Source organism: Panthera leo, chromosome F2 (genome assembly GCF_018350215.1).
Source record: "Panthera leo isolate Ple1 chromosome F2, P.leo_Ple1_pat1.1, whole genome shotgun sequence".
Taxonomy (NCBI): Eukaryota; Metazoa; Chordata; class Mammalia; order Carnivora; family Felidae; genus Panthera; species Panthera leo.
Window position 1 is genome coordinate 82,581,691 of NC_056695.1, and position 11,680 is coordinate 82,593,370.

Consider the following 11,680-nt stretch of genomic DNA (forward strand, 5'->3'; position numbering starts at 1 on the left):
CGCAGACCCCCGGCTGAGACCGGACGGAGCCGGCTCACCGGCACAGACCCCAGCCCGCGGGCCCCCCCGCGGCCGAGCACCGGGGCCTGCTGCCACGCTCACGAGTCGCACGGATCGGAGCCGTTCACGCGCCCCAGTGGGTTCCGGCCGCCGAAGAAAATCCGCAAGAGCAAGGAAAACGCTAGAGGGGACAGATAAACCCACGGAGACGATTAGAAACACCTCTGAGGAGACAAGTCGGGGAAAGAGCCAATATCCCGGACAGGAGGCAGCGAAGTGAAGGAAGGAGGAGAAGCCGCCACACTCCGGCTCGAAAACCCACCCCGGGACGGACGCACGTGGGGAAGATCCACGGTTACGTTAGTGCAGGAGGGACGGGAACGTTAAGTGCACGAGCGAGGCGTGTGTCCAGGCCGGGAGCCCAGGGGAAGGGGGAGCGCCGCTGGCCTTGGCCGCTTTAGCAGTGAACTCGGACGGGAAGGGCCCACAGATGTTCCTGCATCAGTGGGAGCCAGGCCCCGGCCCAGCCGGTGTGGAAAACACCTCCTTCCTGCCAGAGCCCTGGGGCTGGGGTTAGGGACACTCTGTACCCCGGCAGCGGCAGCTGGGGGGGGCGGGCGGCGCGGGAGAAGGCGGCAGTGGGAGCAGGATCCGCTTGCTGCACCCACAGTTGTGCAGCGAGTGTCATCGTGGCGACAAGCCTTTCGAGAAACGGTGGTAAGGACACCGGTCCCCATGGCCGGGTAGGGACCGCTGGCCTGCCCCACTCCAGGCACGTGGCCTCCCACGTTTCCTAACATCCCAGTTGCGCACCTCTTGTGCCCCGCACGCTTGCAAGACTCTACCACACGAGCAGGCATGGGCCTGGCCTGGAAGGTTCCAGGTCGGAGCCAAGACCTGTACCTCCCTGCTCCTCCTGCTGCCCGGCCGCCGGGTGGGCTCCTCGGCCGGCTCCGCCAGGGCACCTGGGAGGTGGCCGAGTCCACGGTCGGCTGTCCCTGTCCAGGGACTGTGTCCCTGCCGCCGTCTGTCTGCTGTCGTCTTGGACTGTGGTGTCTTCCCGCTGCGCGGCCGGGGCAGTAGGGGATCCTCGTGGTGGGGCCTGGCACCCCTTTCCCAAGAGCCCTGGGCACCCACAGTGACAAGCCCATGCCCAGAAGAGGGCCCGCTTGCCGCGTCGGGGCCTGGGCTGTGCTCTGGCTGCCCCTTCTTGCACCGGATGGCCCCTCTCGCTTCTGGGATGACAGCAGCCTGCCAGCCGCGGTCCAAGAACGAGCGTCCCCTTCCTGGTCCTCGCTGTCACGGCCCACCGCTTACCTTGCCTTTGCTGGGCGAGGGCGGCCGCGCGCTGCCTCCAGGGGCCCGGGGCTTGCGTCCCCACGTGGGGGCGTGCGGGGCCATCGCAGCTGCCGGCCTCCGTGCTCCATGTGTCACGCAAATGCTGCCCGTGTGTGCCCTGGCACGCGCTCCGCTCTGGTGGCCTCCCGCGTGGAATCTGGGTCCCCGCACCGGGATGTGGCGTCTCTCTCCGTGGTGGCCGGCGGTGATCCCGCGGGATTCCCGCCCCCCGTGACCCTGGCTGGGGGGCTCACAGCTGGCGGCTCTGATGGCGCTGGAACGCCTCCTGGGGCGGGTGTGCCCAGGGCCTGACCCCCGCGGTCCCCGCCCCACAGGTGCCCGAGATTGTGAGTGTTCTGCGCTCGAAGCTGCAGGAGACCCGAGAGGAGCACGTCCTGCAGGCCGCACAGCACAGCGTGTACCTCCTGGCGTCCCAGCACTGTGCGGCCGTGGTGTCCAGCCTCCTGGGCGGCCCCCTGCCCTTTGACAGGTACCCTGCGCCTGCCGGCCTTCGGGGCGGATGGGGTCCCGGCCGCCTGGGCCGCAAGCCGAGGTCAGCCCAGACTCGGCACTCGAGGGTCCCGTCTGGCCCGCGTGGCGCCCCGGCACCCCTGGCCCCTTCCCGCGTTCTCTGTCCCCGCTTCTCTTCTGCAGGGCGCCTGTCGCCATCCCCAGCCCCCCACCCCGTGCACCCCCACTCACACCCCCAGCTCCCGAGTTTCCGCCCACGAGTTTCCACCCACTAGCCTCACAGGAGAGCGTCTCTCCCGGCCGAGGACCGTGCCCTGGTCCTGCCTTTGCCGTGCGCATGGCTGGGAGTGGTCTTGGACCCCGGCGCGGTTGGTACCGTCGGCCCCGCCGTCGGGCGCCGCCATTCTCCCTGACGCGTGTCCGCTCTGGGGGTGTGCCGCTGGGCGGGGGTGAGCGCACGGTCACGGCCCCTCCTCCCCGGGAGTGCCTTCTGCATTTCCATCCCGTCCCCGCCAACCTTTCCTCGTCCGTCTGTCCTTCCAGCGTAAGTGGCTGCATCTCCCCACCGACGCGGTGGGACGGGACGGCAGCCTCAGCGGGGACCCCTCTTTGCCGCTCCTCTTCTGTACTGATCATCTTTCTTGTGTCTTGTGGCCGACGGGCTCTTTTTATAGATTGGTCTTCCCCTGAATTAGTTTGGAAGTTGTCAGCCCTCTTTCTGTTCTAGTGGTTGCCCTGAGAGTGACCCTGTGTGCGCAGAGCCTGGCTCACGACTGCCTCCCTTCGGGCAGCCCGGGCCTGTGCCCCCTTCCCCCCCCCCCCCCCGCCCCCGGCATGTCCTCACCTACAGGACAGGGTAGGGTCGTGTGTTGCCCGCCGTCAGTGGCCCTGCTGGGTCTGCTCACGCACCTGCCACCTGCTTCTCGCTGAAGAGCACACACTGTCCACACCGCTGGCTGCAGCGTCCCGTGCCTGCAGGCGGCCATCCCCCAGGCGGCTCCCGCCCGGCCCTTCTCGAAACCCCGAAGGTCGCCGCTGTCTGACTGCTATCGTCAGACAGGCATTTTGCCTGATCTTGGACTCAAACAGGATCAGTGTAAGCAGAATCGTATGCAATTTTCTCCTGGCTTCCTCGGGGTAGTGCGCTGTCTTCGCGGTGCACGCGCCGCTGCTCGTCGTCATGCTGCGCTGCAGCCGTGGGCGACACGCCGGCCGCGTCCTGGCGCAGGGGGCCAAATGTGACCCACCGCCTGTTTTTGTATGGCTGGCGAGCCCAGAATGAATTTTAAACTTACAAACGGTTAGAAAAAAAATTTTTTAAAGAGTATTTCATGATGTGTGAAAATCACACGGAATTAAAATTTGCCCACACGCGAAGTATTCTCGGAACGTGGCACACCCATTCGCCTCCGCGTTGGTGTCTGTGTCGGAAGCGTGCCGTGCCCTGCCCTGGACGCAGGTGGACGGGGCTGCCCAGCGGCGAAGCCCCGTGCCTCCCCGGTGTCCCTCTCTCCTGGTGGCATCTTGGCCCCTCGCTCTCCTTCACCTGAAGTAGGTCCTCCAGACTGCGGGGGGCGAGCTCTTTACTGTTGCCATCGGAAGACACGTTCCTCTGGCCGCCCTCCGGGGATATTACTTTGGTAGGGTCGGCGTTGGGGTCGGGCCGGTCTCCTGTGCCGGGAGGGGGCACGTGGCTGTTCTCTGACTCCCACGGGACTCACTAGTGCTGTCGTTCTGAAGGAAGCCCTCCGGCTTTTCTCCGCTGCGCACGGGCCGGGCGCTTGTCACTGGTGTCCCGCCTGTTGCCGGCAGGGGCCCGCAGCCTGCTTTCCTTCGTCCTCGTGCGTTCTGAACACTCGCCAGCCCTTGTCTTTTCAGATCCTCTCTCCACCCTGTGCTTCTGGGACAGCCTGTCACCCCACCCCTCACGTCTCTGGTTCTGGTCTCTGAATTTCCACTGGTCTTTCTTGTGCTGGTGACTTCTTCCCGTGACCTTCCACTTGTCCCACGTCACCCCTGCTCTGCTCGGGCTGCCGCCAGTTGCCTCTGCGGGGCGCAGCATCCCGTGTGTCGTTTCCGAAGGGCCGTGGGTTCTCTTTCAGAGTTGCTTATTGAGGGGCACCTCAGGGCGGGGGGGGGGGGGGGGGGCCTCCGTGGGTTAAGTGATGACCGACTCTTGGTTTTGGCTCAGGTCGTGAACTCACGGTTTGTGAGTTCGAGTCTCGCGTGGGGCTCTGCTGACGCTGCAGAGCCTGCTGGGGGTTCTGTCTGCCCCTCTGCCCTGCTCTCTCTCCAAATAAATTTTAAAAGTTGCTTATCGAGTTTTGGAGTTTCCGGTTCCCGTTAGGTGCTTGAGGTCTGTCGTTTCGGTCTGTAAGCGTATTAAGAGCTGTAGCTTCTGCGGGGTCTCGCCCCCGAGGCCGAACGAGGCTGTCTCCTGCAGGAAAGCCTCCTGTTTGCTTCTGGCAGCTCCCAGGGGACTTCAGGGCCTCTGTTCAGGCCGAGACTTTTCTCCCTGCCCTCTATTGCCAGTGCTGCTCACCGGGGTCAGGGGACGGGTGGGTTCGTTTGGATGCCAGGTCGGGGCACCGCCTGCCCGGAGCGGAGCCCTCGGAGTCTTGTGGGTGCATCTGGGGTGTGGAGCCGAGCCGGCGGTGGCCTGGAGGTGACTGTCCTTTTGCCCTGCGGCAGCCACACCTGCACCCTGTGGCGGGCGCTGGCCCTGGAGCCCAGCCTCACCACACAGGTCCTGGGGCTGCTCCTGGAGAAGATGAGCAGGGACGTCCCGTTCAAGGAGACCCGGGCCTTCCTGCTAAGCAGCTCTCCTGGCCGCGAGGCCACGCTGCTGCCCCTTGCGGTGAGTGGGGCCCCGGGGCTGATGCGCGTTGCCCCCTTCTGCCTGCTTCCTGCGTGGTGAGGGGGCCGGGTGAGGGGCCGCGCTGCCCCTGGCGGGAGGAGGACCCCACAGGGGGCCTGGGTGCCACCCCTCAGGCACCTGGCAGCTAATGGGGGCGCCGGAGCCAGGCCAGCTCGGAGCCCAGGCTCGTAAAGGCCCCACAGGTGTTGGTCCCCAAGGGAAACCGCTCCGTTTCATCCTGCGGAAAAAAGCAAGCCTGGCTTGGCAACATTTCCAGCAGTAAAAGCAGCTGTGAGAATTTCCTCCTCCTCCTGCTATGGAAGCAAGGGCAGATGGTCGGAGGCCTGTCCCCAAGGGGGTCACGCTGCCCCCGTGCCTGCCTCCTGCCCCGGGGGCCTCCCGCTCACCCCCCCCCCCCCCCCCGCCCCAGGACCGAGACCTCTCAGCCCGGCAGGGGCTTCGGGCTGGTGTGGTTCTGGGGTGCAGAGCCCAGCCTTCACCGTCGCCAGCCCCGTTAGAAAGGGCTCCGGCGGGAGGGCTGAGCCTGAAGCGGCCCCTGTCCGCAGGCCACGTGTGCCCTGCACGAGGTCCTGAGCGCCCTGGAGTCTGGGCCCGCGGTGCTCGAGCTGTACCCACAGCTGTTTGCCGCGCTCCTGCTGCGGGTCGGCTGCACCCTGGGCGTCCTGCTGCCCCGGAGCCTGCAGGCCAAGGAGAGGAGGAGCGTGGGCTCAGCTGTGGCCCCCAGGAGCCTCGAGCCCTGCAGGTAACCGGCTCCTCCTCTGGCGCCGCAGCACCACTGCGTGCCTGGCGTCCTGGCGGGGGCGTCCAGCATGGGAAGGGCGGGCACCACACTGGGGCCCCGACTCAGACTCAGGAGCTAGCGTGTGCCTGGGGAGCTGGGACCCCCCCCCCCCCGCTGCCCCCCGCCCCAGGGATGATGTTCCAGGCTGCACTGTCCACCCTGGCGGCGCGGTTTCCTCGGGCCGTGTCCGGGACAGGCACCGTGCGAGAGGCGGCCCCAAGTCTGTGGGGTGGTGCCGTCCTCAGGGCGGCCCGCAGGGGCCGTGTGGGGACACTCAGGTGGGCCCAGAGTAGCACCGCCTTTCGGGAGGTGGGGCTACAGGGAGTATTCGGGGTGCACGCGGGGCCTGGGCTGAGCCCCCACCTCCACCCCCGTGTCTGCAGCCTCGGTGCTCAGCCCTGGGTCTCTGCTCCTTCTACGCTCTGCACCAGAGCCGCTTCTTCAGGCAGAAACCACGCAGTGGCCTCACCGCCTCTCCCCAGGGCCCCCTTACAGGGGTCAGATCCCCGGCCCCGCGGGCAGGGCTCAGCACCAGCGCCCACACCACTGGCCTGTGCAGGCACCTTCCCTCTCTTCACCTCCCTGCTCTTTTTGGGGGTATGGGCCCTGGGGCGGGAGAGCGGGACAGGCAGGGTGGAGCTGCTTGAGGGAGGTGGTGGGCGGAGGGCTTCAGCAGCTCGGGCGTCGGTCCCTGGGGTCGTCCCTGGGCCCACCGTAGTGGCACTTCGGAGCCCAAACGACTGCCCCGGGGCCACAGGGCAAAGGGAGGAAGCTGATACCCCAGGGCCTGCAGAGCTCCCCACCCGTTCCAGGCACGTGGGGCCGGACGGGCCCCGTGCCCCTTGGTGGGGACAGACGGGGGCAGCGTCGGTACGCCCCGCCCCGCCCCGCCGCCGGAGCGGCCCGGGCGCTCTGGGAGGGGCCGCGTGCCGGAGCCCGCCGGGCTCTGCGCAGACCAAGCAGAAAATGCGAATGCGCTGGCAGACACCGCCGGGACTGCACGCCACGGCTCGTGAGCCCTCAGCGGGGCCCCTGGGCTGCCACCCCCTGAGCTGAGACGTGTGCAGAGCCAGGCGCAGGTAGAGGGGGCCCGTCAGCCCACAGTACGGGCCGCATCCGTAAAAGCTCCGGGCAGCGGGGTGGACGAGCCGGGGAGGCGCCTTCTCAGCCAAACCTGCATCTCCCCACTTTAGATCCGTCGTAGCCAAAAATCACCCTAGATGAGCCGTCTTGGTCAAAGGCAGGCCACCTGGTGGATGCCCCTACCTCGGTTGCTGGCCGTGTCAGGTCAAGTGTCCACCCTGGGCCGGGAGCTCCCAGGGCCGGCGGTGCGGGGCCACGTGCACCTGCAGGCCGGTGTGAGGCCTGGAGTGAGAGGTGGCCACTCGCAGGGGCGAGGTCAACACCGGGCCAGGGCTGCTATGGCCCCAAGGCTCCCACGTGGGGTTCCGAGAGCCCTGACGAGCTCTCTTCGGGCCTCGGGTTTTGGTGTGAGGTTCTCCCGGGTGCCAGACCGATGCTGCTCCCCACCCCCCCACCCCCGACCCGGGACCATGGGCCGTGCCCCTGCGGCCTGCCCGCTGCCAGCCCCGCGTGCCCCAGCTGGGCCCCGTGGGCGCGGCCCCCACCAACCGGGGAGACAGGAGAGCCAAGTGCCTGCAGGGCTGTGGGAGCAGGCACAGCAGCAGGCTCAGCCCAGCCCAGCCCAGCCCAGCCCAGCCCTGGCCGAGTTTGTAGAGGGAGCCGGGCACATCCTGGCTCCCAGGTGGGAGGCCCTTCCTCACTGGCACAGAGCCCCATCTGTGGTCCCCTCCTTGGGCTCCGGGGTGTCCCAGGGTGGGTGTGGCTGTGCACACGCGAAAGCAGGGGACTTAGGTGGAGGAACAGAGCCTGATTCTCAGGGGGTCGGGCATGTCTGAGGCCAGACACGTCTGTGGTGCAGCCACAGCCCCAGGCCTTTGGAGACCCTGCTCCGCCCTGCCCACCGACACTGGGTTTCCCAGGCACTCATCCGAAGGCTCCGTGCTGCCCGGGCAAGAAGAGTCAGACGCCAATCTGTCTTTTGGGTTCATTTTTGTTAACGATTTTGTTTTCTTTTTCTTCTTGTCTTAGTTTAATTAATGAAGGTCTTTAAAGCAAGGGACAAAAGCTGTTGGTTGTTACCCTAAAAGTGCCTGAGGGCCCTGCCTGCTTCCAGAGGGTCTTGGGGACGCTGCCCGTCGTGGGGGATGGGTGGCCAGATGTCTCAGCAGCTTGAGACCAGAGAGGGGAGGCTGCTCCCCAAGAGCACGGGTCTGTGCGTATGGTATGGAGCAGAGGGACGCACGGGGCCTCTGCCGCCCTCACCCCGCCCCCCAAACCCACCCCCGCGTGTCCCGCAGCTGCGCAGTGGATGCTCTGCAGGCTATGCTGCTCCGGGGGGGTAATGAGGACGTGGTGCGGCGTGTGGAGCTGGAGGGGGGCTGGCAGCTGCTCAGGACCTCGGCAGGACACGAGGAGGGGGTCACCCGGCTGGCCAGGTAAGGGGGCCGTGCCCCTGCACACAGGCTCCAGCACCGCTGAGGCACAGTAGGCCAGGCTCTCTGACGGCAGACATTTAGGGGCACCTGGGAGCCAGTGAGCCCAGCTTGGGGCCTCTGCCACGTGTGTGGAAGCGGAGAGGCCACCAACGCAGCTCTGAGCTTCTGGCCACGTTGACAGTCTCGGGGTGGGGGACAGCGGGAAGGCCCCTCTACGGAGGCCTGGTGAGGTGGGCTAGGATGCTAGGGAGGGAGGATGTTCAGGGTTCGGCACCTGGGGCGAGGGCCTTATGGGCCGGGGCCCTTGACCAAGCAGGCTGGGAGGCAGGGGCAACCCCTTGGGTCCACGTTGGCTTGGGTGGCTTCGGAGCAGACCGAGGTCCCAGCACCTGCGCTGCGTGGCCTCCTTCCACAGCGCCATGGCCAAGTGTGCAGGCCCCCGGCTGCCCCTGGTGATGAAGGCGCTCGTGTGCACACAGAGCAGTGTGTATGAGATCCAGAGGGTCACCTCCACAGCGTTCCTGGCCGAGGTACTTGTCCCTTGTTCCGATCTGCTGAGGGCCTGGGAGGGTGGGGAAGGAAGCCCCCTCCACACAGGCAGGCACCGGCCTCCCCAGCCAGCCAGGGCCATCGCCCAGTTCCTGCTTGGCGCTGCTGGGTCCAGAGGCCGCCGGGCCGGGTCTGGTGACAATCCCACTCTGTTCAGTGGAGGCCTCGGCTGTGCGGTCTGTGCTGGGCCCTCGGGGGGGACGCACCAGCAGCCACAAGGCCCGAGCCTCCCTTGGATGCCCCCTTGTGGCCGACAATGCCAAGACTTGCCCAAAGGCCACAGCATTGGGAGCTGGGGTGTGGCCGGGGTCAGGAACTGGAGAGAACCAAGGGAGGCCGAGTTGGCCTCTGCCACGTCCACTCCTCGTGCGTGTGAGCTGCCCGGTGGCGGGGAGCAGGCGCCGCTGCGGAGGCAGCCCGGACCGGCCGGGGTGGGGCGAGCCCTGGGGGTGGGGGAGGGGGCCTGGGGAGGGTCAGTGGCAGGTGGTCACAGCACCTCTGCCTTCAGCTGCTCAACAGCAACGTGGTGAACGACCTGATGCTTCTGGAGTCGCTGCTGGACAACCTGGCGGCGCGGCAGAAGGACACGAGTGCCAGCGTGCGGCGGCTGGTGCTGCGAGGCCTGGCCAACATCGCCTCCAGCTCCCCGGAGAAGGTGAGTGGGCAGGGCAGTCACCGCACACCCCCCCCCCCTCCCCCCAGCCCCCGCTGCCCTGCCTGTGACTTAGGGACAGAAGAGCTGCAGTGGGCAGGGAGACCCAGGCAGACACCGTATGGGCAGCGGGGACCTTCAGGGAGGTGGCCCGCTGAGCAGCACAGGGGGGGGCGAGCCTGCGGGGTGGGGAGCCGGGTCCCCCTGGCCCCGTGACAGCTGAGTGTGGGGCACCCCCAGGTGCAGGCCCACGGCCCCCAGCTCCTGACAGCCATGATCGGCGGGCTGGACGACAGGGACGACCCTCACAGCCTGGTGGCCCTGGAGGCCATGGTGGGCCTGGCAAGGCTCCTGGAGCTGGTGAAGCGCCAGGACCTGCGCTCCGTGCTGCTGCACGTTGCCATCCGGATCCGGCCCTTCTTCGACAGCGTAGGCCGGGCAGGGTGCAGGGGCTCCGACAGGCCGGTCGGCCTCCCCCCGCCCCCCACCCCTGCCAGGCGGCCTGGAGCCTGCTCCCCAGGCCCCCGCGGGCCGGGGCACCCCCACCTCCACCCCACCCCACCCCTAGAGCTCAGGGCTGGTCTCAGCCTGGAGCTGCTCCCCATGCCAGCCTGTCTCGGTCAGCCCCCAGGCCCCCGTGCCACAGGGACAAGGAGGGTGGCCCAGGGAGGGGGCCCGAAGCCCGGCGCTGGCTGACACCTGCCCTCCCGCCCCGCCCCGCCCCGCCCCGCCCCACCCCACCCCACCAGGAGAAGACAGAGCTCCGTTCTGCGTCCATCCGCCTCTTCGGGCACCTCAACCAGGCGTGCCACGGGGGCTGTGAAGACGTCTTCCTGGAGCAGGTTGTTGCTGGGCTGGTGCCCCTGCTGCTGCACCTGCAGGATCCCCAAGCCCCTGTGACCAACGTGAGTCACCGGCGGGGACGAGCGAGCCGGGCCCCGCTCACGGGTCAGGGACTCAAGTTCACGCCCTGCAGGCCTGCAGGTTCGCCCTGCGCCTGTGCGGCCCCAACCTGCAGCATGAAGAGCTGGCGGCCGTCTTCCAGAAGCACCTACAGGAGGGCCGGGGCCTGCACTTCGGGGAGTTCCTCAACGCCACCTGCAAGCTCCTGGTGAGGGTGGGGCGCACTGGGTACCGGGGAGGGGGCCGGGGGCACGGGACCGAGACCAAAGGCCTTCTGTGCAGATGTACCACTTCCCGGAACTGCTGGGCCGCCTGGCGGCCACCAGCCTCTTCTACTTCAAGAGCAGCTGGGAGGACGTCCGTGCTGCCGCCCCCATGCTCATGGGTGAGCCCTGCCCCACCGTCCCCTTCTACCTGTGTGAGCCCCTGCCCTACCCTGACCCTGCCCTTGCCGCAGGGTTCCTGGTGCTGCACGCGGAGCCCGAGCACCAGCCACAGGTGGACCTGGAGCAGATCACGGCAGGTGAGCCCCGACCCGGCCCCGCCCCCCCCCACCTGTTGGCTGCTGAGCCCCGACCCGGCCCCGCCTCCCCCACCTGTTGGCTGCTGAGCCCCGACCCGGCCCCGCCCCCCCCACCTGTTGGCTGCTGAGCCCCGGCCCCGCCCCCCCAACCTGTTGGCTGCTGTGCCCCGACCCGGCCCCGCCCCCCCCAACCTGTTGGCTGCTGAGCCCCGACCCGGCCCCGCCCCCCCAACCTGTTGGCTGCTGTGCCCCGCCCCGGCCCCGCCCCCCCCAACCTGTTGGCTGCTGAGCCCCGACCCGGCCCCGCCCCCCAACCTGTTGGCTGCTGAGCCCCGACCCGGCCCCGCCCCCCCTCCAACCTGCCGCCTGTAAGGGGCCTCCCTGACCTGTGGGCACCAGGGGACTAAGTGATTTTCCTGGATTTCAAGGATTTTTCCCCTGTCACTGGTGACCTCATCGTCTCTAGTAATTCACGGAAACTTCTTAACTGTTCCAAAAGAGCTTAAAAAACACTAAAAAAGGAAAAACTATCTTTCCGTTGGCTCCCAGGCGCTCCCGGCAGAGGCCTGTCTTAGGAGGGCGGTGGGCGGGTGGCCCCCCGCACAAGGCGGGGGTGCACCATGGGGTCCTGGCCCCCCAGGCTCCAGGCACCGGGAAGGGGGCCGGGCCGGGGCACCCTGATAGTGGCTCCCCGTCCCCCAGCGCTGCAGCTCCTGCTCAAGGACCCAGCCCCCCTGGTGCGCGCGAAGGCTGCCGAGACCCTGGGCCGCCTGGTCAAGTTCGCCTGAGGCTCCCGCGGCAGTGCCAGCCCGGGTCTGCGCCTGAACCCCCACGATGGGGCCCTGAGGAGCTCCCTGCTACCAAGGGTCAAACCCCTGCCATTCCAGACAAGGCCCCTGGAGGCCGGGAGGGCAGGCAAGCTGCTGTAACCCCTGGTTTCCAATAAAGCCATCCGCTCCTCAGCAGCTGGCGTAGGCGTGCCAGGACGTAGCCTGCCCTCGTGGGGTGGGTCAGTGGGGGGTGCCCCTGCGCACCAGGCGAAAAAGGCCCCAAGCTATGGCGGGGG

General features: G+C 67.8%; 1 protein-coding gene across 8 annotated transcripts in view; it reads left to right on the forward strand.

The window, feature by feature from the left end:
• Positions 1-11,584, forward strand: part of MROH1 (maestro heat like repeat family member 1) — a 62,712-nt gene extending 51,128 nt beyond the window's left edge. For 7 of the 8 annotated variants that reach the window (XM_042923887.1, XM_042923894.1, XM_042923888.1 and 4 more), the window contains 12 exons: positions 1,674-1,828; positions 4,501-4,666; positions 5,233-5,429; positions 7,850-7,987; positions 8,403-8,517; positions 9,045-9,191; positions 9,429-9,617; positions 9,938-10,093; positions 10,165-10,299; positions 10,374-10,476; positions 10,549-10,614; positions 11,317-11,584. In XM_042923887.1, the coding sequence (XP_042779821.1) occupies positions 1,674-1,828; positions 4,501-4,666; positions 5,233-5,429; positions 7,850-7,987; positions 8,403-8,517; positions 9,045-9,191; positions 9,429-9,617; positions 9,938-10,093; positions 10,165-10,299; positions 10,374-10,476; positions 10,549-10,614; positions 11,317-11,402 (1,653 nt within the window). In that variant the 3' untranslated portion in view covers positions 11,403-11,584. The remainder of the gene's footprint in view (positions 1-1,673; positions 1,829-4,500; positions 4,667-5,232; positions 5,430-7,849; positions 7,988-8,402; positions 8,518-9,044; positions 9,192-9,428; positions 9,618-9,937; positions 10,094-10,164; positions 10,300-10,373; positions 10,477-10,548; positions 10,615-11,316) is intronic. The other variant, XM_042923895.1, reaches the window with a different exon arrangement.
• The last annotated feature ends 96 nt before the right edge of the window (positions 11,585-11,680 follow it).